This window comes from Nansenia antarctica (assembly GCF_963989245.1).
Source record: "Nansenia antarctica genome assembly, chromosome: 1".
Lineage (NCBI taxonomy): Eukaryota > Metazoa > Chordata > Actinopteri > Argentiniformes > Microstomatidae > Nansenia > Nansenia antarctica.
The window spans coordinates 25545762-25573261 of record NC_137674.1 but is presented as its reverse complement, the minus strand read 5'-3'; the positions used below and the strand labels follow the sequence as shown (position 1 = coordinate 25573261).

Below are 27500 nucleotides of genomic sequence, written 5' to 3'. Positions count from 1 at the left end.
GAATGGGTGAATGAGAGGCCATTGTAAAGCGCTTTGGAGCAGCAAAAAAGGCGCTATATAAGTGCAGTACATTTACCAGTGATGGACAACAGAGAGGAATGAGGACAGTGTTGGGTGTTGGAGACGGAGCTCTCCCAAACGGAGAGGAGGTGGGCAACCAAAACAAGTTCAGCTGCGGTCGGTGTGGTTTTTGGACGAGCAACAGAGAGGGATTCACTCCTCTGAACCTCCTCCTCTTTACTCTCACTCAGACCCTTTCATCTCTTCATCTTCACCCCCTCCCTACGTTCTGGACGGGGGGGTGAGGAGGTGGTGGTGGGGGACTCTAGTCGCAGTCCTGTGCAGAGGAGGAGGTGTGAGCCCTCTAATTGACTGTCATTATCCTGTGGCACCTCCCACACAGTTCTACTGTTAATACTACCCTGATTACACTGAGCCATCTGCCCTGTACGATGACACCTTCTCTCTCACATCTCTACACATTGTTACAGCCTTCATCCTGTGATCGGCAGGCTTGGCGGGCGTCCCACTGCAAGAACCTGCTGTGGGACTCTATTTATTTTTTTAAAGTTATTTTTTCTTAGTGGGGCTGTCCCACTCATATTTTTCCAGATACAGTAGAGATTTAGACAGGAAGGATGGGTGAGAGAGAGAGGAGGGATGACATGCAGTCCGCGGCCGGAATCAAACCGGGAACCCTGCGGTTACGTGGTCGACGCTTAACCCACTACGCCACCTAAGCGCCCCTGCTACTGTGGGACTCTTAGCTTTGTTTGTGTACACCTGAGGATGGTTTTCGTTGAACACAAATATATAAGCCTAGTCCTGGACTACATTTTTTCAATATAAAATCTCCATTGAAGTTTAGAATTAGATCAGGGTTCCCGCGCTGGTCTTAAAAAGTCTAAAATCCAGCATTCCGATTTATATGGCCTAAAAAGGTCTCAAGTTTCAGTCATGAGGTCAAAAAATTAGGTGCTAGCTCTTACAAACGAGATCCTGCAAGGAAATCAATCCGACCACATCTATTTAGGCGGAAATGAATCAAGCTGGAACCCCAAAAATGCTAATTCGCTTCTTTTTTTGTCTGTATGGCATTGAAATCCCTAATTTCATCACCTCGAGGATGACAAAAAGCTATCATATGGTGTCGCGAATAGGTCCAAAATTATATACAAAGTCAAATTATATAAAAAAGGTCTAAAAAGGTCTTAAATGTGACTTGTTGAAACTTGTAGGAACCCTGTTAGATGTGATCTTTCTGTGTCTAGGAACCCAGCCCATAGTGTTTGATGTACTGCCCACTTAACTGTTCCACTCAAGGTTTGGAGTGGGTGATATGATCCAATGTTGAAAAACTGAAAAAAACGAATAAAGTTTTATGGTCACATTGTATATAACCCCCCCCCCCCCCCCCCCAGTACTCCAGCACAGATTAGCTGCATCACATCATAGCCAGACACAGAGGTCCGTTACACGTTACAGCGTGAGTTTCTCCAGCCTGATGAAAAGAAAGCCAGAGCTGAGTGAGTGAGTGTGAGTGTGAGTGTGTGTGTGTGAGTGTGAGTGTGAGTGTGAGTGTGAGTGTGTGTGAGTGTGAGTGTGAGTGTGAGTGTGAGTGTGAGTGTGTGTGTGAGTGTGAGTGTGAGTGTGAGTGTGTGTGTGAGTGTGAGTGTGTGTGAGTGTGAGTGTGAGTGTGAGTGTGTGTGTGAGTGTGAGTGTGAGTGTGAGTGTGAGTGTGAGTGTGTGTGAGTGTGAGTGTGAGTGTGAGTGTGAGTGTGAGTGTGTGTGAGTGTGAGTGTGAGTGTGAGTGTGAGTGTGAGTGTGAGTGTGAGTGTGTGTGAGTGTGAGTGTGAGTGTGTGTGTGTGTGAGAGTGATTTCCCGGGCCTCAGCGGTTCGCAGAAACGGTGCAGACATCTCGCCAAGCGATCTGAGGGAAGCCCAGCCGGTGGGATGTGTGGAGTAGGGAGGGAGGGAGGGGGAGGGGGAGCGAGATGGGTTGTTCTGCCGTGTGTAGTGGGTTGTTCTGCCGTGTGTAGTGTGCTAACAGGATTTAGATAGTCGAGACTTCCCCCTACAGCCCGTCTCAACGCACACGAGACACGCTACTCTCTACTGGGCCGGAGAAAAGGGATTAAACCGTTGCATTAGAGTGAAATAGAGCTCGTTTTTTTTATTCCTCAAGAGATGTATGAGATGTGGATTAATGTTGGTGTGGGTCTCTCTCTGTGCTTTTATGACTGACACAGACCACATGTCCCACTACGGTTCCTACAGTACATCAAGGAGATGTTAGAGCACTGAAACCTTTTTGTCCTGGGACAGTGTGATACTTGAGTATGATCCATTATGGATGCCAGCATCATGCCACTTATCTTATTATTTGAGTCGGGACTCTGGATATTCCACTGAATAACATAAATGACATTTTTATTTTAGTAGGAGGATGAAGCGGAAAAGCTACTTTTCATGATGAGTGATACTGATTATTTAAAACGTTGTCATCTCTGGTTTGTGTTGTAGTAGTGTGTACCGTTGTTGACTGGTCTCTGACTGGTGGTCACTAAGAATTTTTAATAACAAGGACCCTCCTGTAAGTACAGATGTACCTGTACACTCCATGCCTTGAGCAATGTTATACAACAGTTAGTTCCGACCAAGTAATTTGATTGGACAAGAGGCATTCCATGAGTGCTGGTAGTATAACAGCACTGGGACTTTTAACTATTATGTATCACTCCGAAATGACCGTTAATACAAAGTAGCTAGCCTGCAGATGTTTGTGTTCAGGTTACTAGGCAACAGTCCAGTTGCGGAACTATTTTTTGTTGACGGAGCCAAAATAAATGATTAAATAAACAAACAAATCATAATCTGTTGTCACTTATTACTGTTAACTAATAAATTGCGCTGTAGAACTGTTGTATAAAAGCAGGCCTCGTACCTACGACCCAATCACAGCCGTGCTGATATTCAGTATAACAGCACGACCTCTCGTGTGATATTGCTTAATTGTTTCTCTGATTTCATCCAGTATAGTACCAGAACCTTTTGTATTGAAACATTTTCCATTGTATGTACGAGAAGAATTCATTGACATTCCTTCGGGAGTCCAGCTGATGAGGCCATGGGGTATAGAGGCACCTGTGTATCTACTGACCACTTAACTGCCCTCCCTCCCTCGTCAATAACTCTTTAAAAGGATCAATTTCGGCGATCAGTGCCGAGACCGCCACTGGGGCTTTAGTGTGCAAGGTGCCATATTGAGCTGTTTGTGTGTGATGATGTCGCAAGCAAGCTCTTAAAAAAAAAGAAGAAAAAAAAGAAAGAAAAGAAAAAAAGCACCACCTCACCCCTCTGGACATTTGACTTCATTACAGGGGAGTCGCTCCTCAGAGTGAAGCAATAAGCAGCGCAATAAGCTGCGTTCTTCTTCTCCGTCTCTGTCTCTCTCTCTCTCTGTCTCTCTCTCTCTCTCTCTGTCTCTCTCTCTGTCTCTCTCTCTCTCTCTCTCTCTCTGTCTCTCTCTCTCTGTCTCTCTCTCTCTCTCTCTGTCTCTCTCTCTGTGTCTCTCTGTCTCTCTTTCTCTCTCTCTCTCTCTCTCTGTGTCTCTCTGTCTCTCTTTCTCTCTCTCTCTCTCTGTCTCTCTCTCTCTCTCTCTCTGTCTCTGTCTCTAGAGGCGGGAGTCCTCTGAGCGTCCAGTCTCCCTTTAAGAAAAAAGCTTCAATGGAAAAAATCTAACCCCTCGACATTGATTTAGATTAGAATGACATTCTCGGTGCAATCTCTCTCTCTCTCTCTCTCTCAACCTTTTGTCTTTGAAAAATGGTTCACATTTTGACTCCATTACGCTGCTATTTTCAGCCCAGTGATGATGTGATTAAGTCCACCCATAATGCCAGTTGTGTCCGACTGCGATAGATTTAGGTGTCGTGACAGCCGTGTGAGCAGATGAGCTTATTAATTGGAACATGTGAATGTGGGTTTCAGTCAATGACAGACTCTGTGTGCCAGAGATGACCTCAGAAGGGACAGCTTGACCTTTCACCTTTCACCTTCTAACCCTTTCCTCCATGCTGGTTATTAATCCTACTTATGTGCACTTCCTGTTTTAAACCATCTCTTAATTAACCTGTTCTTCTTCTTCTCTTTCCTTCCTTCTTTCTCTCTCTGTCTGTCTGTCTGTCTGTCTGTCTGTCTGTCTTTTTCTTCCTTTCACAACTTTCTCTTTCTCTTAATTCTCTCCTTCTCGCAGTAAAATGGTTCAGGTGAAAGTTATTGACGATGAGGAGTATGAGAAAAACAAGAACTTCTTCCTGGAGCTGGCCGAGCCGCGCATGGTAGACATGAGCCTGCAGAAAGGTGCGATACTCCCTCCCCAGGCCTCCCTCTGCCACCCCTAGCACCCCCCAGAATCCCCCAGAATCCCCCTTTCTTATCTGGGTGTGATAGCACTGTTTTTATCCTATCCCTCTCTCTCAACTGTCTTTTATCTCTCTTTCACTCAGCTGCACTCTCCCGTTCACCTTGTCCCTTGTTCATGGCATCAGCTCTCCCCCCCATCTCTCACCCCACTCAGCTCTCACCCTATCTCTATTTAGCATCCAAGACACATCACCACTCTTCACCACATTGGTACACCTCTGCTCCCCTCTGCAACAACGCCATGTCTGTACTCTGTAGAAAGAGAAGCCCTCAAACTCCTTGTCCTTGTGATGGTTCCTCCAGATAGTAATGTTGCATGCATGAGATGGAACTAAAGGCTGTAGGAAAGCTATTTGATGTTCAGTTTCTCTTTTTAGCCCCGTGAATTCAAGCAGTGTTTTACACAAATACCCATTATTATGTAAAGATACTCTGGTTACTCCCCAATGGTTGTGATGTAAACAGAGGCTGGTGTGTGTGTGTGTTTACATTTAAATTTTTGGCATTTAGCAGACGCCTTATTCCAAAGCGACTTACAATCAATACATTTGAATGCTAAGCATGTGAATCATCAGTCCACCATTCGTGGCAGGAAGAGTAATCTAGCTCAGGCCCGGGGCCATTGATAGACGGAAAAACCTTCTTCTATCACTTTTTTTTTTCAATTTAATTTAAAAAAATGTTTTATTAATACTGGAGGAACAGAGAAACAGTACAAGGGGGCAATAGAAGTTCTTAGGGACACAGTAGAGGGGAAAGCGGGTGTCTTTAGGAGACTTAGTGCTGAGGGGCAGAAGATGTCTCAGGAGGAGCAGTTAAGGTGTAACCTGAAGAGATGGGTCTTCAGTCTACGACGGAAGATGGGTAGTGACTCTGCCGTTCTGTGTGTGTGTGTGCGTGTGTGTGCGTGTGTGTGCGTGTGAACAAAAGAAAACCACCACAGCACATTAATATTAGTAATTTATAAACATGTGGGGGATCTGCTTATCTCTGGGCTGGCAGCCATGGTGCTGACAGTGAAATGGTTTTCCTATGTGCAGTAGTCTTGTGTTTTGGCATTTCGTGAGCTTAGAATTATAAGGTTCTATCTCCGTTTAGGGTAGTTCAGAGATATTGAGCGTCAAAGTTTTTACATTCCATTATGTTTTGTGAGATGGAACCTTTGTATTTTATGAATTGCTAACTAAAAAATGTCAACATTTAAAAAATAACACCACACAGGCATTAATAAACACCTAATGGATCAGATTATGTAAAAAACTAAATTTTGACAAAAATGGAGATAGAACCTTATAATTCTAACGTCACAAAATGGTACAGGCCTATACTATACAGTTTATGTGTGTGTGTGTGTGTGTGTGTGTGTGTGTGTGTCAAAATATACCACACTACCTGTCACCTGACATAAGTTATACTCAGGATGTAGCTACAGAATTGCATTTTCTGCTTCAACCTGACCATTCTAGAATGCAAAAATTCTAGAATCTAAAATAGAATGCTCTTTTGAAAAATGGTTCCACTTGAAAAATCCCTCCCACGCACACAGGCACGTCATTTCACAGTAGTGGCAGCAGGTCAAATGCTCGTCACTACACAGCCAATCAGGGCACTAGGAAAGGGTTGCCCGGTTCAATACGTTGACATTCAGGTGACAACCACTCAGGAGTCATATAGAGAGAGAGATATTTGGATAGACAGAGGGAAAGATAGGGACAGATACCAACCCAAGCCTAGGTCTGCACACATCTCACAGAGAGCCAATGGTCAAGAGTAGATGATCAGCACATATACTGTATATAGCACACTTTAGATTGTATCGCTAAAGTTCTGTCAGTTACAGCACATTCTGTTTGGAAGTGTGTATGCTGTTCTCAGTGACGCCCTTTACATATAGCTGACGTAACCATGACGTTGTTGAGAAGTTGTGATTGACACAAATTGCTTTGTTTTCTGCTTATTTGACATAGAAGTATTCGGTTGTTAAGTCGTGACGTGTTTCCGGGTCCAAAGTTGGCTGAGGCGCTCTCTTCGAAATGCCTCAGTAATAATAATAATTCATTATATTTGTATAGAGCTTTTCCGAGGCTCAAAGACCCTGACAATATGGGGGAAACGTGAAAGTGCTGTGTCCCTTGTTGTATGAATAGATCCCAGTCTAAAAAACGATTGAACTGTCATTCTACCGCTGTAGTACACTGGAACTCTGGTGTGGGGAATTTCTGGTTTGGCCCCGGAAATTGCTAAACGTCACGTTTGACGTCAGACTTAACAACCGAATAGCTGCCAGTGTAATTCTATTAGGGCTTCTAAGAATGTTTGTTCTCAGATGCAGAAGCCTCATTCTGTCTTGTCAGTTGCTTTCCCCCAAATAACGTAACCAAACAATAGTAAGACGATTAAAAATGTACTGTTGGGTTGGTTCTCAACTGCAGAACACTTCTTGTGGCTTCTCCTCAGTGTGAAGTAATACATACTGGAGGCATGTTGAGGGAGGCCGGCGGGGTTGGGTCTGGACAGTGTGAGTAATGTCGCTGCTGTAAAGCCGACAGTCTCCCTGTCAGACAGGAGTTGTTTACTGCCTGCTCCTGCAGCGCCCTTCGCTAAATTACACTGATGTGGTCAATACCGTCAGCACCTCTGGAGAGGCAGCCCAGCACAGCCCAGCACAGCCCAGCACAGCCTAGCCCAGCCTAGTCCAGCCCAGCACAGCCCAGCCCAGCCTAGTCCAGCCCAGCCCACCCTGCCTAGTCCAGCTAAGCCTAGCCCAGCACAGCCCAGCCCAGCCCAGCGTAGCCTAGCGTAGCCTAGTCCAGCTAAGCCTAGCCTAGCCTAGTCCAGCCCAGCCCACCCTACCTAACCCAGCCTAGTCCAGCCCAGCCCAGCCCAGCCCAGCCCAGCCCAGGCCAGGCCAGCCCGCACCACTGCACCACACCACTGCAGGGGAGGGGGGGGAGGTTGCAGGGGAGGGGGGAGAGGTTGCAGGGGAGGGGGGTGAGGTTGCAGGGGAGGGGGGTGAGGTTGGGTCTCTGTAACCTTCAGATGACACTGCAGAACTAGGCCACAAAGCAAACTGTTGTCAGTTGTGTGGATAGGCGTGTGTGAGTGTGTGTGTGTGTGTGTGTGTGTGTGTGAGTGTGTGTGTGAGTGTGAGTGTGAGTGTGAGTGTGTGTGTGTGTGAGTGTGTGAGTGTGTGAGTGTGTGAGTGTGAGTGTGAGTGTGAGTGTGAGTGTGAGTGTGTGTGTGTGCGTGCGTGCGTGTGTGCGTGCGTGTGAGTGTGAGTGTGAGTGTGTATGTGTGTGCATGCATGCTTGTGTGCATGTTTGTGTGCGTACTGTATGTGTGAGAGAATCATGCCCATCTCTCCCTGCAGTAGTAATGGGAGGGGGGAGGGGGGGAGGTTGCAGGGGAGGGGGGTGAGGTTGGGTCTCTGTAACCTTCAGATGACACTGCAGAACTAGGCCACAAAGCACACTGTCGTCAGTTGTGTGGAGTGTGAGTGCGAGTGTGAGTGTGAGTGCGTATGTGTGTGCATGCATGCTTGTGTGCATGTTTGTGTGCGTACTGTATGTGTGAGAGAATCATGCCCATCTCTCCCTGCAGTAGTAATCCTTTTCCACCCTGCCACTTTCTATTGGAATCAGGCCTGGCATGGGGTAACGTACCACCCATCAGTCTGCTCTCACACTCACAGCATCCAAGGGCACTTCACATGCTATTGTGGCCTGGGCCAGGTCTCTCTCTCTCTCTCCCCACCCTCTCACACACCACCCGCTAGGCCGCTGTACCTCCAAATGACTGAGTCACATTGTGTGGAGGTTGGCCATATCATTTCTGAAGGAAGGCATTTATTAGCTGTGTTAGCTGTTTCAGTCAGGAGTAAAGGAGGAAACCGACACAGACTCTAGAGGGCGTGTGAGGTGGGTTGTTGTTGTCACGCCAGCGGATGAGGAGTGTGGTGGCGCTGCGTTTGAAGATGCATCCATCCTGGTAATACTTCCAGAAAGTTCTCTCTCCGAACCTGACTCTGAGTTCTGCTGAACTGGAATTACCTCTGATAGCAACTGTATACAGTAGCTACAGGGCAGTGTGTGTGTGTGTGTGTGTGTGTGTGTGTGTGTGTGTGTGTGTGTGTCTGTGTGTGTCTGTGTGTATGTGTGTGTGTCTGTGTCTGTGTCTGTGTCTGTGTCTGTCTGTGTGTCTGTGTCTGTGTCTGTGTCTGTGTCTGTGTCTGTCTCTGCCTGTCTGCCTGTCTGCCTGTCTGTCTGTCTGTCTGTCTGTCTGTCTGCCTTTGTTTGATTGAGAGAGCCACTTTTGTCAAGGCATTCAATACTTCCAAAATGTTTGTAAGGGACAGTCTTACCAGTGTTCTGGTGTTTTTTCCTGGACAATATCTTTTCCATTCATAGCAAATGACCCAGACAAGGCCGTCAAATCCTATCAAATCTGTGGAAATCCCTTTTACTTATATCGCCTCTGACAAGCCTGAGCCATCATCGTGGACAGGCCGACTGTAAACACGACTGCAGACTCTGATTCTGGGCTCTGGGGTGGGGATTGTTTCTGAAAACGGGCTTCATGCCTGCACTGAATATTCAGCAACATAACATGAGGTTTCATATCCATTTATGCCACAGACTAGTACAGACCAGTACAGACTAGTACAGACTAGTACAGACTAGTACAGACTAGTACAGACCAGTACAGACTAGTACAGACCAGTACAGACCAGTACAGACCAGTACAGACTAGTACAGACTAGTACAGACTAGTGCAGACTAGTACAGACCAGTACAGACCAGTACAGACTAGTACAGACTGGTACAGACTAGTACAGACTAGTACAGACTAGTACAGACCAGTACAGACCAGTACAGACCAGTACAGACTAGTACAGACTAGTACAGACTAGTACAGACCAGTACAGACCAGTACAGACCAGTACAGACCAGTACAGACCAGTACAGACCAGTACAGACCAGTACAGACCAGTACAGACCAGTACAGACGAGTACAGACTAGTACAGACTAGTACAGACCAGTACAGACCAGTACAGACCAGTACAGACCAGTACAGACCAGAACAGACCAGTACAGACCAGTACAGACCAGTACAGACCAGTACAGACCAGTACAGACCAGTACAGACTAGTACAGACCAGTACAGACCAGTACAGACCAGTACAGACCAGTACAGACCAGTACAGACCAGTGCAGACCAGTACAGACGAGTACAGATGGAGATGTTTGGAGCGGCTGTGTCTCAGGAGGTAGAGTCGCCCTCTAATGATCACAAGGTCGGCAGATCGGCGGTTCGAGCCCCGGCTGGCCACATGTCGAAGTGTCCTTGGGCAAGACACTGAACCCCAAAATTGCTCCCAGTGAGCAGGCCGGCACCTTGCATGGCAGCTTGCCGCCATTGGTGTGTGAATGTGTGTGTGAATGGGTGAATGAGAGGCCATTGTAAAGCGCTTTGGAGCAGCTCAGGAGCAGGAAAAAAGGCGCTATATAAGTGCAGTCCATTTACCATTTACAGAGAGAGCCCTCTCCCCCTCTATCTGCTGATCTGCTGAATAATGTTTGAGTTTCAGTGTGTGAGAACCAGAACCGTTCCTCTGCTGAAGTTAGAGCTCATCATATTCTCTTTCCTAAGGTCACAGAGCTCTTTGACTGAGTTGTATATCATGAACCTGCCCTTTGTGTTTAAAAAAAAAAAGAATCAGACTCATCATTCCTTTGTTACGGAGCCCCCCTGGGGTCATATGGTAGAAAACAATATTTGATGTGTGAATCTGTTCCCTCGGTTTAGTAATTCGTTCCCTCAGTTTAGTTTAGTAATTTGTTACTAAACCGAGGGAACAGATTCACACATCAAATATTTTTTTCTACCATGTGACCCCAGGGGGGCTCCGTACTTTGTACAAAAGTGAACCCAGATTTAACCTCAAATTAGTGTGTTTCCCTCAGTGTGCTTCTTGTCAAGGGAAACTACAATTTCTACTTTCCGCAGTAGTGAAACAGAGTGACTGTGGGTTTCAACACACAGAATGTGCTGGTCTTAAAAAGCCTTTAAGTCTAAAACCAGCAAATCGATTTCTCAGGCCTAAAAATGTCTTAAAAGCAAGGGATTTAAAAAAATTGGGTCTATAGAATGAGGTGCTAGGTCTTAAAAATGAGATTAGCTTGTCCTGCAAGGAAGCTTTTGTGCACTTTGTTCTCTTCACGTTGAAGTGACTTTCTACAGTTAACTGTTAATGTTAATACATTTACTTTTGAGCAATTATGGGACTTATTTAGTTTATATTTATTATCCTTCAGACTTTTTTGTCTGTTTGGCAGTGAAATCCCTAATTTCATCACCTCGAGGATGACAAAAAGCTATCATATGGTGTCACGAATAGGTCTAAAATTATATTCAAAGAGGTCTAAAAAAGGTCTAAAAAGCTCTTAAATCTTGTTTAAACTTGTAGGAGCCCTGAGAACGAGATGCTGTTCTTCATATTGCTCCAATTACATGAATTGCATGTTAATACAGCATTTTTTCCTTTCGAAAACCACTATAGGAGATTAAAAAAAACCTGCAATTTGATTACTCATCTGGGATACTTTCAGGATCCATGCTCTCCCCCCCCCCCCCCCCCCCCCCCCCCAGGCTTATTTTCTTCTCCATCTTTTGTGAAGGTTGGGTTCTGCCTCTCCTTCCTGGGTCTTTATGTCTGCCACCGCTCATTGCCCATCCTCAGAGGCTCCACGTCTTTTCAAAGGGCTGTGGCACTCAATCCTGGGGCCGGGAGGAACTCTAAATGACTAGTATTGAATCAATTAGCTGCCTAATTGGGCGGAGATAAAGACACCGTTCCCTTATCGCCAGCCATTAAGGATGGCACTCAGGGTCTCCCCACGGACGTGCCAACGGGTCAAACTCACGCTGGCGCCGGTTCTGTCAGAACGTGTGTTGACCAGAGGCAGGAATGTACCACAGGTCGTGGGGTCACCGCCCGCCCTCCTCTGGGATAGATACAGTTACGTCCTCATGCAATACGAGCAGGGCTTCTAACTGCCGTGTAAGTACGAGCTGTCTGTTCTACTCCCTTGTTTAATTTCCGTGATGGGAAACACATGATCATTAGATCATTTTTCTTTTAGAAGCTCCCCAATACTGTCCCTAGGTTAGCACATTAGCCTATGTGCTCTCTCCCGCCTACCGTTAATATAGAGATGTGATGTGGGGCGGCTGTGGCTTAGGAGGTAGAGCCGGTATCTAATGATGGCAAGGTCGGCGGTCCGGTGGTTCGGTCCCTGGCTGCATGGCCACGTGTCAAGGTGTCCTTGGGCAAGACACTGACTGAACCCCCCAAAAATTGCTCCCAATGAGCGGCCTTGCATGATAGCTTGCCGCCGCTGGTGTGTGAGTGAGTGTGTGTATGAATGGGTGAACGAGAGGCCGTTGTAAAGCGCTCTAGAATAAGTCCATTTTAGTGTGCCCTTGTCCCCCAGCCGAGGGACCGGAGCCTTGGGTAGTGAGGGATGAGGAACAGCTGTCTCTCTGCATGTGCAGCAACCTCACCTGTTGGCAAAGTCAGAGAGTGATGCAGCCCCAAGACCTCCACCTTCTCACGTACCAACACAGCTTGGTTCAGCCTCCACAAGGACAGGGAATGTTAAAGGCAATAATAGATTGACTTTGAAGATCAGGACCGATTTATAATGTTATGATGTGTATTATTATGATACATTAAAATGTTAAATGTAGCCTTGAAAAGTGTTCTGTATGTATGCTAGAGTATGTGTGTGATAGACAGTCAGAATCAGTGGTGTGATTTAGAGTCACACACTGACTCTGAGCGTAGTGTGGAGCGTTTAAGTCTTTGTCATCTAAATGTTATCGTATTAAATCTTTATCATCTAAATGTTATCATATTAAATCTGTATCATCTAAATGTTATCATATTAAATCTGTATCATCTAAATGTTAGCATATTAAATCTTTATCATCAGTCATCTAATCTAAATCAGGATGCAGGAGTATCCTAATATCTGCAGCAGTGGCGGACTCAGGCTGTTTGAAGGGCAGGGGAGGCGAAAAGAAAAAAAGGGCACCTACTGCACAACATGGGACCCCATCCGTGTACATGGTCAAGTTTAGACCATTGGAAGGGCAGCCAATAGGGCACATCTTCTAATTTTGCCACTCAAAAGGGCACTTTAGTGCAACGGGTTTCAACTGTGAGGGCACATGGTCAAGTTTAGACCATTTGAGGGGCACCAATAGGGCACATCCTCTCATTTTCGCCACTCAAAAGGGCATTTTTGACACTCAAAAGGACACTTAAGACAGACGTTTTTCAACCGTGGGGGCACCAGGAGGGGCAGTCGCCCCCCCCTGAGTCCGCCAGTGATCTGCGGTCTGATTGATGTTCATATAATGTAGGTTTGGATGAGACAAGAAGCTTTGATAAATGGTCTGACTTATATTGCGCCTTTATCCAAAGCGCTTTACAACGGCCTCTCATTCACCCATTCACACACACATTCACACACCAATGGCGGCAAGCTGCCATGGTCATGCAAGACGCATGCAAGGCGCCTGCCGGCCCGCTCACTGGTAGCAATTTGGGGTTCAGTGTCTTGCCCAAGGACACTTGCCCAAGGACACTTTTGGCCAGCCGGGGCTCGAACCGCCGATCTGCCAACCTTGTGATCATTAGACGGCGGCTCTACCTCCTGCGCCACAGCCGCCCCGCTTTCTGCTGCTTGCATGTTTCTACCATTAGTTGCCAGGATGTGTAGTTTGCGTTGCGCACCTGCTTCATGAACTTCAGTCACAGACACATTATTAGAAACAAAGTACTTTCTAGAAGTATTTCATTAGAAACAAAGTACTTTCTAGAAACCAGAGTTAGTCCATCCCTGATTGGAAAAGCCTCAGTCGTAGAGCTTTTATATACAGGGTTCCCGCGCTGGTCTTAAAAAGACTTAGGGCCGGTTTCACAGACAAGGCTTAAGCCTAGTCCTGGACTAAATCACACTTTCAATGTAAAATCTCCATTGAATATGCTTTTTAGTCCAGGATTAGGCTTAAGCTTTGTCTCTGAAACTGGCCCTTAAAGTCTAAAATACAGCAATCCAATTCATAAGGCCTAAAAAGGTCTTGTATGAACCCCTTCAATCTGGTTTCCGCCCACATCACAGCACTGAAACAGCCCTGGTCAAAGTAATCAACGATCTCCTCACCTCCGCAGACTCAGGTGCCCTCAACATCCTAGTTCTACTAGACCTGAGCGCAGCCTTCGACACAGTGTCCCACTCCATCCTCCTTCAAAGGCTGCGCCAACTGGGTGTTGAGGGCACCGCCCTGGACTGGCTCACCTCCTACCTCACCAACAGACAACAGTTCATCTCCCTCTCCGGTCACACCTCCTCCTCCTCCTCTGTCACACAGGGGGTCCCACAAGGCTCAGTCCTCGGCCCCCTGCTCTTCCTCTGCTACACACTCCCCCTCGGTCACATCATCCGCCAATTCAACCTGGACTTCCACTGCTACGCAGATGACACCCAGATTTACATCACCACAAACTCCACCCAGAACCCACCCCTCACTCACATCGAAAACTGCATTTCAGCAATAAAAACCTGGCTCACACACAACTTCCTCAAACTCAACAGTGAAAAGACCGAAGTCATCCTCATCGGCACCAAATCCATCCTCAATAAAACCGGACCCATCACACTCACCATTGACGACACTACCATCACCCCCTCCCCCCTGGCTCGCAACCTCGGCTTCATTCTGGACCCCACCCTCTCATTCTCCCCACGTCAGTTCTATTGTCAAGACATCCTACTTCCACCTCCGAAACATTGCAAAAATCAGACACTGCCTCTCCCCGCCCGCTGCTGAATCCCTCATTGTTCAGCTCTCCCTCTAGTTAGCTGAATGGTGAATTTTCTGCTTGCTCCGGCAGTACGGGTGAAATGATGAGATCTGACACAATTCGGTTTGATTTCCTTCTTCCTCTATTAAACAGATTGTAAAACTGAACACAATACATTGATATCAGTACATGTAAATAATTAACAGTGAACAAACTAACAGAAAAGATTTAACAAGCTACACAATCATACAGAACTCAACTTACCAACTCCCATCTCTCTTTACAACTGATCTCCCGTCTCCCCTGTCTCTCAGACCACACTCATTAAGCCCGCCCCCATTTCTATCTAACCAATCACTCCACTCATGCATACTTTTAACCAATCACAATCAACAAATAGAATAACCCCCAAATGAACCCTCCCATGGATTAGCCAAACACCTCCCACTTGGTCCATTGGTCCTTTATAACTAAATGGACCACAACTCTCCCTCTCTTCAATACAGTCATTTTTACTGCTCCTCCACGGGAAACAGCACGACCACCCGCCTGACGTCTCGGTCGAGCGTTGGGAAGAGATCGCGGCCTTCGCTCCTTCTTCGTCCTGAAGCCCCCACTCCTAGAGCAGGCTGGCTTAGGCAAGCCCTCACTCTTACGTCCCGAACCAACCCCTTTTCGTCTGGCCTCGCTTCCACCACCCGCCCCAGGCGGAATTGCCCCCTTAGGGCATTTTGGTCAGCCAACCAGACCACGTCTCCCACGGCCACATTTCGGGCTTCTCTGTGCCACTTGGTGCGGATGAGAAGTCCGGGCCCAGCTAGTTGACTCCACTGTCGCCAAAACCGTCCCACTTCTTCCTGGACGCCGAGGCTAACTCCGCTTCTTGTCTCCCTCAGGCGAGTAGCCTCCCACTTTGCGTCTTCTGGAGCCCTCCTGCAAAACAACCACTGCCTAACAGCTCGCCGGACCCATCCAACTACCCGAATGAGCCTGCCTATTTCACTGAAGCGTTCTGGCTCAATCAGGTCCATGAGAGCAGCGCCCCAAAGCCTCTCCCTCTCATGCTCGAGGTCCCTGGAACTCCCAACCGGTGTGGATGTCCCCTTTGCATTTGCTTCCTCCTCAATGGCGCATTTCGGGTCCAGCCCCTTCCTCGCCTGAGCGCGTGTTACAGTTGCAGTGAACGCTTTCCGTTGCAGCATGCTCACGCTGTCTCGAGCACTTACAGCCACTCCCCTGGATGTTTCCTCGCTCAGCTGATCAGCCAGCACCAACACCTCTGACTCTGGGTCCACATTGGCCCTCGTTTCTGCAGGCTGGCCCTCTTTGCTCCTCCCACTTTGACCCGACTGGATCCGTGGTTCCGGAGCGAAACCTCCAGCGTTGAGCGTCCTCTCGATTCCCTCCGTGATGCTCCTCAGCTCTCTCCTGTCGCCATGAGACGCTAGAATGTCGTCTACATAGGTGTCCTCCTCAAGCGCTCTCCGCTCTTCTTTTAGGTGGGCGACCTCTGGCAGCCTTGCCGTCTTCCTCATGGCCAGCTGGGCGATGCATCCGGCTGGCTTGTCCCCGATGTTGACGCGGGTAATTGCGTAGGTTTTGATCTTCTTTTCCTCTGCGAGAGTCATCTCTTTCCCGCCCGGCTGACAATTTCCGCAGCGACACCCTCCGCACTTTGGCTCGCACGCGGCGCTGATGCTATCCCAGCTCCACCACTCGAGGACCTCTTTGCTGCTTGCAGCTGTTCTCCCGGTCTTTTCATGACCTTGCGGCTTCTGGTCTCCATCCTCTTCTTTTGCGCTGGGCGTCTTGCAGGGGATCTCCTCAAATCTTACTGCCTCCGTTTTCAGAGAACGTGCAAAGTGCGTCTGGGAGTTGTGTGCGGATCTTTCCCAACTTTCAAACAGGTCTGGGTGCGTTCCTCCCACGGTCTTCCCCAGAGGCCCGTCCCACAGCACTAAGTCTCCCGTCCCTCTTCTCCACCGTGGAGCGAGTCGTCCCTCTCGGTGGCTGATCAAGAGCTCGATTTCCTTCGGTCGGACCAGCTCTTTCTTCTCGACCCCAGGGAAGAACTTACAGAGTCGCTCTGGACTGATGACCTTGTCTGCACGAGCGATTGTGTCGAGCCCGTAGCATACCATCTCGTGGGGACTCCATCTGTTGTTGCTCCACGCCCTGACCTTTAGCAGGTATTTGTTAGTCTTGACCCTGACCTTCATTCCACCGACCCCCTGCACAGTCAGTGTTACTTGCCTCCGCTCCAGTTGGAGCCGATCGGCGGCCCGGTTGGTGATATAATTTGTGTCGGAGGCGAGGTCTATGAGGGTTCCCAGGGCATTTCCTGCTTCTGTTTTGACTATCAATGTCATCATTAGTACTGGATGTTCCTCTGGCCCATTCTCCGCGAAGAGACCCCCGCCTTCTGCGCCCGTGCTCAGCGTCATCGAAGCCTTACTGGTGAATGCGTTCACCCTCCTTTCCTGTTCAGGGTTGAGTCCCAAAGAGTCCAGGACTTCCCGTTGCTCATCAGAGAACCCTGGCCCTGTCTTCTTTCCCTCATTCCACTTGGGACACAGAAGGTAGTGATGACTCGCCCCTCCTTCATTCTGCTTGCACATTCTGCACAGGTACCGGTTACTAGGGGTGTAAATCACCAGCTTCATCACGATACGATATTATATCGATTTGTTTGTATGACGATACAATGTTTGACGATGTCACAATGTCAGTCACGATACGATTTCGATTCGATTCGATTCAAGATCGATATGACGATATGATCGATATGACGCGATATCATGTTGTGTGCGTGTGTGTCTGTTTGTGTGTATACGTTGTATGCCCTCCCCGACCCTACCATGCCCCCCCAAAAAACACACGTTAGCTGCTTTAGCTTAACTTCTGTTAGCATGCAGTGTTGAATATGTGTGTCTGTGCGGCTAGTTGGCCTGTAGCAGCCCAGTGGACGTGGAGGTAGATGTGTGTCCCTGTGGTGGGCTGTGAGGAACACACGGTGCTTGTTGTTTGTTTTATTCGCAAAGTTATTGTAGCTAACGTTAGCTAACTAAGCTAGGCAGGCTAGCGCAACGTGGGTTTGGAAGGACAGCTCAGAGCAGAGAGGAGAGGAGAGGTGGGGTTTGGAGTCCGCGTTTGACTGGCTGACAGCGTCAGTAACATGTGGGCTGCGTTCGTCAACTCGCTCTGAGAGCGCCGGAGCGCAACACTGGGTTCAACGTCAAGTCATTTGATTGGACAAGAGGCGTTCCGCGAGTGCTGATCAGATTTCCAGAGCGTGTTTGACGAACGCAGCCAGCGTCATTCAACATGTTGAGTTTTCCGAGCAGAGAGTGTAAACGTCTGCTAGTCGCGCGCTGCACGGAAATGGTGACAGTCACGCAGAATGTGCCATTTCAAAATAAAGGTGTATCTTTAAGATGACGATATAGATCGATGTTTTTACATTGCGTCGATGTAATCAGATCGTTAGTCAATGAATCGATGTATCGATGTGAATCGATGTATCGTTACACCCCTACCGGTTACTACACTCCCCGTCGGCGCCGTGCATGCCCAAACATTTCTGACAGGCTTTGCTTTGCCTTGCTATGGCTCGTTTCTCTGCCAGACTGACACTCTTGAACTTTTGGCAGAAGAATATTTTGCCACCGTGCTGATCGCTTCCACAGATGTCACACTCTTCTCTTCTTTCCGAGTTCCTGCCCGTGACTCTGGTTTCACCTCGATGTTCCTCCTCTTCTTCATCTACCGGTGAGTCTCTCTCCGTGGCCCTCGTGAATGCCCTCTTCTCCCATCTGACTGGCCTCTCCGGTGTTCCCCCAGAGGTCGCCGTGGAGCCTCGGATTCGCGCTATCCCCTCGAGGATTACTTCCTGCCTTTTCAGAAACAGAAGAAGAGCATCGAACCGCTTGTCTGGGGTGACTTGGTTTTCGGGTTCGGTTACAAAGGTAATCCAGCCTTCCTGCACGCGATCTGGCAGTTTGCCCTCGATGGCCTTAAGTACAAGTGGGTTCTTCATAGCGCCCACTTCTAAGTCTGTCAGGTCCATGAGGGCTCTTTCCACTGCCTGAATAAGGTCGATCGCTTTCCTCGGCTGGTCTCCTTTTACCGCTGGTATTCTTTCCAATTCCTCAATAATTTGCAGCGCGATGGTTGCCTTGTCTCCAAACCGATTCTCCAAGGCTTTGAATACGTCTTCCGCTGAGCGGTAGCTCGAGAGATTGAGCTCCTCGAAAACCTTTCGGTCTATGCTCTCGAGGAGGTGGAGTTTCTTCACCTCTGGCGACCCTGATGGGTCTCCCTGCCGCTGCAGGCTTTCCCAATCTTTCCGCCAGCGATGAAAATCTCTCATACACCCGCTGAACACGGGCAGCCTCGTTGGAGGGAGTTTGATCTTGGAGATGGCTCCAGTGCGGTTGCCTCCATATGTGGCGCTCTCCAGCCCTGCCTCCCAGGCTTGTTCCCATGCTTCCCGCTGAGCCTCCAGTAGTTTGGCGCGCTCTTGAGCGGCTATTTCTGCTGCCTTCAACTCAATCACGGCCGCCTTCTGCCTTGCCTCAGCGATCTCTTCTTCGGCCTCCAATTTCACCTTCGCTGTCTCCTTCTCAAACTCGGCCACGCTATCAGCTGACTTCAGTCTTGCCTCAGCGGCTTTCCTTTCCAGCTTGGCAATGGCTTCTTTATTTTCTCTATTTGTCGCTCGATCTTTGGCCTCTTCTTCGGCGAGAACGTCGGCCCTTTTCCTCTCATCTTCGGCGAGAGCGTCGGCCCTTTTCCTCTCATCTTCGGCGAGAGCGTCGGCCCTTTTCCTCTCATCTTCGGCGAGAGCGTCGGCCCTTTTCCTCTCATCTTCGGCGAGAGCGTCGGCCCTTTTCCTCTCATCTTCGGCGAGAGCGTCGGCCCTTTCTCTATTTGTCGCTCGATCTTTGGCCTCTTCTTCGGCGAGAACGTCGGCCCTTTTCCTCTCATCTTCGGCGAGAGCGTCGGTGGCCATTTGCTTTGCTGCGGCGGCCTTGTCGGCCATTTTGTCAGTATTCTCCTTCTCAACTCTTCCAAATTCAGTCACAAACGTTTCCCAAAGTTCATCCCTTTTGTCCTCCAGCTCCTCTAGTGACTTTCTCGTGTTGCACGCCTCAACTACAGGGATCCACTCCCCCCAGCTTGATAGCAGACTTCGCGCTTTGATGATGAGGTTATCTGTGAGTGTGCTTCGTTCTTTACAAACGTCGTGGGTTGCCTCCTCTAGACTGATCCTCTTCGCGCCTTCGTGACTCCTTTCTGCTCGTCTAATTGTGGATGAAAGTTCGACTCCCGCGAACCTTGTCCACATGTTGGCCTTTAAGACGTGACCGACCTGTTCAACCTTCTGAGCTCTCTCCTCAGCGGCATTGGTGATGTCTTGAAGAAGCTGACTGTTACCTGTCTCAGGTTCCTGACTTGCTTTGGCCTTCAAGCCTTCCTCATAATTGTCGTCTGCAGAGTTTAGGTCTTTCGCATTTGACAGGAGCGCTATCCACTCGCGTTTCATGTCATCTTCGCCCATCAATGCCACTGACCTGATGATGTGGCGATATCCTCTCTCAAAAGTGACTGCCAACTTTTCCCTTTCGGTCTTTAGTGCCTCCATTCTGCCTGTGACTCAGAAATAACTTGTGTGTACCTGTTTCGTCTTTCTATCTTATATCTTCAGCCCTCTCTGACTCCCTGAGCTGATTTGCGCTGGTCCCTGCACTTCCTTAACTAGTCTTCGGCAGCGGAACCAGGTTCACCGTGGGGTCATCCCAGGGATACTGCTAAAAATAAAATAATAAAGTGGGAGAGGATTTTCCTCCCCCGGCGACTTAATACCCAGGTACACACAAACCTATTTTAATGCAAACAGTCAATAGAGTCACAGAGAAGAGTGCTGGGTGTGGGTAGCTCTCTGGGTAGCTGCTATTAGCTCGCAATTACTTTCTTGGTGGGTCTTGTAGGTTAGCCTAGCTGGCTGTGGATTCTTGCAGTTGGGTTAACCAGTTGAAGCTAGCCGTGGATTGTTTCACTCCTTGCCTGCCTAGCTAGCTGTAGCTTTGAGTGCTATAAGCTCTACCGCGTGCCTGTGCGCTATTGCGACAACAGGGCTAACGCTAGCTTAGTTGGCTAATGCTCCGCTAGCTAGCAAGTGGCTAATTAGCTACATCCGCGGGCGCCACGGCTCCGTTTCCGGCCTAGTTAGCTGTAGCCTTGAGTGCTACAAGCTCTACCGCGTGCCTGCTGCGCTATTGCGACAACTGGGCTAACGCTAGCTTAGTTTGCTAATGCCACGCTGGGTAGCAAGTGGCTAGCTAGCTACAGTTGCGGGCGCCACGGCTCCGTTGCCGGCCTAGTTAGCTGTAGCTTTGAGTGCTATAAGCTCTACCGCGTGCCTGCTGCGCTATTGCGACAACAAGGCTAACGCTAGCTTAGTTTGCTAATGCTACGCTGGCTAGCAAGTGGCTAGTTAGCTACGGTCGCGGGCGCCACGGCTCCGTTGCCGGCCTAGTTAGCTGTAGCTTTGAGTGCTATAAGCTCTACCGCGTGCCTGCTGCGCTATTGCGACAACAGGGCTAACGCTAGCTTAGTTTGCTAATGCTACGCTGGCTAGCAAGTGGCTAGTTAGCTACAGTTGCGGGCGCCACGGCTCCGTTGCCGGCTGGCGGCTGCGTCACTAACCTGACCAGGCTTTAGCTTGCTCTTATCTCCGGTGAATGGATCCTTGTCCTCCCGGAGCTTCTGTTGCGTCCAACCGGGCTTGTATTCCTTAGCTAACTGACGGTCCGTCCTCCTGCGGTCGTCAGCGGGTGTTTTACAATTGTTCAGCTCTCCCTCTAGTTAGCTGAATGGTGAATTTTCTGCTTGCTCCGGCAGTACGGGTGAAATGATGAGATCTGACACAATTCGGTTTGATTTCCTTCTTCCTCTATTAAACAGATTGTAAAACTGAACACAATACATTGATATCAGTACATGTAAATAATTAACAGTGAACAAACTAACAGAAAAGATTTAACAAGCTACACAATCATACAGAACTCAACTTACCAACTCCCATCTCTCTTTACAACTGATCTCCCGTCTCCCCTGTCTCTCAGACCACACTCATTAAGCCCGCCCCCATTTCTATCTAACCAATCACTCCACTCATGCATACTTTTAACCAATCACAATCAACAAATAGAATAACCCCCAAATGAACCCTCCCATGGATTAGCCAAACACTCATCCACGCCTTCATCTCCTCCCGCCTTGACTACTGCAACTCCCTACTCACCGGCATCACCTCCCGCTCCCTCCATAGACTCCAGATGGTCCAAAACTCTGCTGCACGCCTCCTCTCAAACACCCGCTCCCGTGACCACATCACTCCTGTCCTCCACTCACTCCACTGGCTCCCCATCAAAGAACGTATCCAATTTAAAGTCCTCATCCTCACATACAAAGCCCTCCATAGCCTGGCCCCCCCTTACCTGACTGACCTCCTTCTCCCCCACCGCCCTACCCATACCCTCCGATCCTCATCCATTGTTCCCCTCACTGTCCCACCCTCAAAACTCAAAGGCTTCGGTCACCGTGCCTTTTCACGAGCTGCACCCCGCCTCTGGAACTCTCTCCCTCAACCACTCAGAGACTCACCCTCACTCCTCAGTTTTAAATCCCACCTCAAATCCTACCTGTTCTCCCATGCCTACAGCCTCCCCTACCCCTAGCCATCTCCCCCATCCCGGCCACCCCCGCCCCCGCCCCTGGACACGCATACAACCTCCCCTACCCCTACCCATCTCCCCTAACCCTGCCACCCCCCTGATATGCATACAGCTCCCCCTACCCCTAACCACCTCCCCTGTCCCTACCACCCCCCCCCCCCCCCCCCCCTCCCCGTTCGCTGACGAAACAAAGTGTTCCATGTTGTTGTTTTTGTGTTTTCCGTATCTCCTATATTGTCAGCGTCTTTGAGCCTCGGAAAAGCGCTATATAAATGTAATGAATTATTATTATTATTAACAGTGCTAACAGGGCTAACAGTGCTAACAGTGTTGTGTGTTGCAGGAGTGTGAACAGGGCTAACAGTACTAACAGGGCTAACAGGGCTAACAGTGCTAACAGGGCTAACAGTGCTAACAGTGCTAACAGTGCTAACAGTAGCAGGACTAAGTCCCTCTCTGTTGTCTGCAGCCTCTCTGGGCTCGCACTCGGCTTATGTTCAAAGTATGCGAGAAGCTCCTCTCTGAATATAAATGACACAATTAATATTGAAATCCAGGAGGGATTACTTTAATATGTCAAGAGACTTCCCAAATTAGACTTTTGCGCGACGTTGATACCGTTCCCCAGACTTGAAAATGGGCTTAAGCAAAGATTATTACACAAACATGAGACATGGCCCGAGGGCCGTCTGTCACAGGTGATCTGCACTCCTCTGAAGGTGAGCTGGGGACAGACGCATGTGTGTGTATGTATGTGTGTGTGTGTGTGTGTGTGTGTGTGTATGTGTGTGTGTGTGTGTGTGTGTGGGGGGGGGTGTGTGTGTGTGTGTGTGTGTGTGTGTGTGTGTCTGTGTCTGTGTCTGTGTCTGTGTCTCTGTCTCTGTCTCTGTCTCTGTGTGTCTGTGTGTCTGTGTCTCTGTCTCTGTGTGTCTGTGTGTCTGTGTGTCTGTGTCTCTGTCTCTGTCTCTGTCTGTGTGTCTGTGTCTCTGTGTCTGTGTGTCTGTGTCTCTGTGTCTGTGTCTGTGTCTCTGTGTCCCTGTGTCTGTGTCTGTGTCTGTCTGTCTGTGTATGTGTGCACATGCATGTGTGTGTGCATCCGTGTGTATCACTCAGGACCTGTGTGCAAGGCTCATAGTCATTTACACTGAACCCCAAAATTGCTCCCAGTGAGCGGGCCGGCGCCTTGCATGGCAGCTTGCCGCCATTGGTGTGTGAATGTGTGTGTGAATGGGTGAATGAGAGGCCGTTGTAAAGCGCTTTGGAGCAGCAAAAAAGGCCATTTACCATTTACCATAGTGCTCAGATTGATTCTCGTCCTCCTAACGGAAGGCTAGTTTGAAGACCTACGCTAGCCTGTATCATCCATGGATGTCTTTGGGGAGACTTCCGGAAGAGTCCAGAGTAAGGGGGGTGTTTCTTTATCCCGTTTTTTCTAATTCATTTCTAATTTCTCTCTCTCTCTCTCTCTCTCTCTCTCTCTCTCTCTCCTCTCTCTCTCTCTCTCTCTCTCTCTCTCTCTCTCTCTCTCTCTCTCTCGCGCGCTCTCTCTCTCTCCTTCATAGTACAGTGCATGCTCCACACACTGTGGTCAGTAATGCAGGGAGATGGGTTCGGTGTTCACCTCTCTCCCTGCTCCCCCCTCTCTTCCCTGCCCCCCCTCTCTCCTGCCCCCCCTCTCTCCCTGCCCCCCCTCTCTCCCTGCTCCCCCTCTCTCCCTGCTCCACCTCTCTCCCTGCCCCCCCTCTCTCTCCTGCTCCTCCTCTCTCCCTGCTCCCCCTCTCTCCCTGCTCCCCCTCTCTCCCTGCCCCCCCTCTCTCCCTGCTCCCCCTCTCTCCCTGCTCCCCCTCTCTCCCTGCCCCCCCTCTCTCCCTGCCCCCCCTCTCTCCCTGCTCCCCCTCTCTCCCTGCCCCCCCTCTCTCCCTGCTCCCCCTCTCTCCCTGCTCCCCCTCTCCTCCCTGCCCCCCCTCTCTCCCTGCTCCCCTCTCTCCTGCTCCCCCTCTCTCCCTGCTCCCCCTCTCTCCCTGCTCCCCCTCTCTCCCTGCTCCACCTCTCTCCCTGCTCCTCCTCTCTCCCTGCTCCCCCTCTCTCCCTGCCCCCCCTCTCTCCCTGCTCCCCCTCTCTCCCTGCTCCCCCTCTCTCCCTGCCCCCCCTCTCTCCCTGCTCCTCCTCTCTCCCTGCCCCCCCTCTCTCCCTGCTCCCCCTCTCTCCCTGCCCCCCCTCTCTCCCTGCTCCCCCTCTCTCCCTGCTCCCCCTCTCTCCTGCCCCCCCTCTCTCCCTGCTCCTCCTCTCTCCCTGCCCCCCCTCTCTCCCTGCCCCCCCCTCTCTCCCTGCCCCCCCTCTCTCCCTGCCCCCCCTCTCTCCCTGCTCCCCCTCTCTCCCTGCTCCCCCTCTCTCCCTGCTCCCCCTCTCTCCCTGCTCCCCCTCTCTCCCTGCTCCCCCCTCTCTCCCTGCTCCCCCTCTCTCCCTGCTCCCCCTCTCTCCCCTGCTCCCCCTCTCTCCCTGCTCCCCCTCTCTCCCTGCTCCCCCTCTCTCCCTGCTCCCCCTCTCTCCCTGCTCCACCTCTCTCCCTGCTCCTCCTCTCTCCCTGCCCCCCCCTCTCTCCCTGTCCCCCCCTCTCTCCCTGCCCCCCCTCTCTCCCTGCCCCCCCTCTCTCCCTGCTCCCCTCCTCTTCCCTGCTCCTCCTCTCTCCCTGCCCCCCCTCTCTCCCTGCTCCCCCTCTCTCCCTGCTCCCCCTCTCTCCCTGCTCCCCCTCTCTCCCTGCTCCTCCTCTCTCCCTGCTCCCCCTCTCTCCTGCTCCACCTCTCTCCCTGCTCCACCGACCGTGTCTCCAAATGTCATGAGTCACAGGTCGCTCAGCTCCCCTCTTTACCACAGAGAAATTACACAAGCATGGCTGAATACCTCTAATGCAGAAGGGAGCAGAGAGAGAGAGAGAGAGAGAGAGAGAGAGAGAGAGAGAGAGAGAGAGAGAGAGACACCTATTCATGGATTCCTACTTCATTAAAGGCTCACTATTTTCCAGGGTCACCATGACAATGGCACTGTGTCCCGTGTACATCCAGAGTACTTTCTAGAAACCAGAGTTAGTCCATCCCTGATTGGGAAAGCCTCAGTCGTAGAGGTTTTATATACAGGGTTCCCGCGCTGGTCTTAAAAAGCCTTCAAGTCTAAAATCCAGCAATCCAATTCATAAGGCCTAAAAGGTCCTACATTTCAGTTATTCGGTCTAAAAATGAGGTGCTAGGTCTTAAAAATGAGATCCTGTAAGGAAATCAGTCCGACCAGATCTATTTACCGGTACACGGAAATTAATCAAGCTGGAACCCCCAAAAATTCCAATTTGCTTCCTTTTTGTCTGTATGTCAGTGAAATCCCTAATTTCATCAACTCGAGGATGACAAAAAGCTATCATATGGTGTCGCGAATAGGGTTACAATTCTATTCAAAGAGGTCTAAAAAAAGGTCTAAAAAGGTCTTAAATTGTACTTGTTGAAACTTGTAGGAACCCTGTATATAGAAAAACGTCTATATAATTTCACCCAGATTCCACCATCTGATTCACATCAACAGCACCGAAGTTAATTTTTGTCCTAAATCCAAAGGAGTTTGAGTTTGAATGTAATACTTTATGTCACAGGTCGACTAGTCCTTCTGTAAGCTCAGCACTACAGAACACCAGCAAATTGTATTCTTGCACAATATCAATAAAGCTTTGACTTTACAGGGTGATTTATGATCAAAGATAGTCCAAAGGCCTACAGAGGTGTCTGAATGCAACAGAGCATAGATATCCCACTTAGGAAAAAGGCTTACAAAATAGAACCCTTTTTGGGTTCCATTTACCGGTAGAACCTTCTGTGGAAAGGGTTCAACATGGAACCCCTAAAGAGTTCTTCAATGGTACAAGTTCCAAATAGAACCCGATAGCCAAAGAACTACGGTAGGTATTCGGTTGTTAAGTCTGACGTCACACGTGACGTTTAGCAATTTCCAGGTCCAAATAAAAAATTCCCTGCACCAGAGTACCAGTGTACTAAAGCGGTAGAATGACAGTTCAAGCGGTAGAATGACAGTTCAATAGTTTAAAATACACAGCGTGTGCTTTTTCTTGCATAAATCACAATTCTTAGCATATTTGGTGATAATACTGCTGCTTAATTCTCTCTTCTGCATATTACACATCGCCCTCTTTGCATGAATAAAACTAATATTAAAAACTATTGTAGACACTTTGGAGGAATATATCCCCCCTCCTGAAGTGGGGAGGTCATAGCTGGCATGTCCTCCTGTGATTACGGTGGTACGGTGGTAGTAGTCGTACAGTTAACGCAGGCGATGAGAGTTGTGAGAGGATGTGTAGATGATTTAGTGTGGCACAGCTGTCTCTTCTTCAAGGACAAAGCCGTGGACAGGGGCTGCTTAAACCTACGCTTCTACTGGCCCTTAATCTGCACTCCAGACTCGTTTTCCCTCACAGAACCACAAACCCATAACAGGGAAATTAGATCTGCTGGTTGCCAATTCAAAATAGGTGTATGTATGGGAACCCCTCCTCCGTTTCAGAATACCGTACTGTGTGCTGCACTCCACTTAAACAAATAGCATTTTTATTCTGTCTAGATCCCATGTGATTTATGTTCTGATCTCTAGTCTAGAAGACGGGGAAGGGGGTCACAGTTGAAGGACGCGTCTGTCACTTAGCAAATGACACGAGTGCTTGTGTCAAAAAGCAACATTTCCTGCTGCCTCCATCCTAGCTACCATCTGGTTTGAGACCGGAGGAATGTGTCACAAGGAGATTGTTGTCGTAGTAACGGTTTCCATGGGGGCCAGGCCACACTCTGTCGGAGCTTAGGTGTAATGGATTTAAATTGAACTGTTGAATTTGGAGCTCGGTAGAGCAGAGAGAGGGAAGCAGGGAGAGAGAGGGGTGGAGAGGGTGGGTGGGTGAGAGACAGTGGAGGGGGGAGGGACAGAAATTGTACAAAGAGAGAGAGAGAGAGAGAGAGAGAGAGAGAGAGAGAGAGAGAGAGAGAGAGAGAGAGAGAGAGAGAGAGAGAGAGAGAGGGAGAGAGAAGAGGAGACAGACAGACAGACATTGGGAGCTATAGTGAGACAATGAACCACAGGGAGAGGAGAGGAGACAGACAGACAGACAGACAGACAGACAGACACTGGGAGCTATAGTGAGACAATGAACCACAGGGAGAGGAGAGGAGACAGACAGACAGACAGACAGACAGACACTGGGAGCTATAGTGAGACAATGAACCACAGAGAGAGGAGAGGAGACAGACAGACAGACAGACAGACACTGGGAGCTATAGTGAGACAATGAACCACAGGGAGAGGAGAGGAGAGGAGAGGAGAACAGGAGAGGAGAGGAGAGGAGAACAGGAGAGGAGAGGAGAGGAGAGGAGAACAGGAGAGGAGAGGAGAGGAGAGGAGAGGAGAGGAGAACAG

At 49.3% G+C, this 27500-nt stretch overlaps 1 protein-coding gene across 1 annotated transcript in view; it reads left to right on the top strand.

Moving 5' to 3' along the window:
* slc8a3 (solute carrier family 8 member 3) overlaps positions 1 to 27500 on the top strand; it is a gene marked incomplete at both ends in the record, with an annotated part of 91757 nt that overhangs the window by 49364 nt on the left and 14893 nt on the right. The window contains one exon of the mRNA XM_080534619.1: positions 4257 to 4363. Within this exon, the coding sequence (XP_080390745.1) occupies positions 4257 to 4363 (107 nt within the window). The remainder of the gene's footprint in view (positions 1 to 4256; positions 4364 to 27500) is intronic.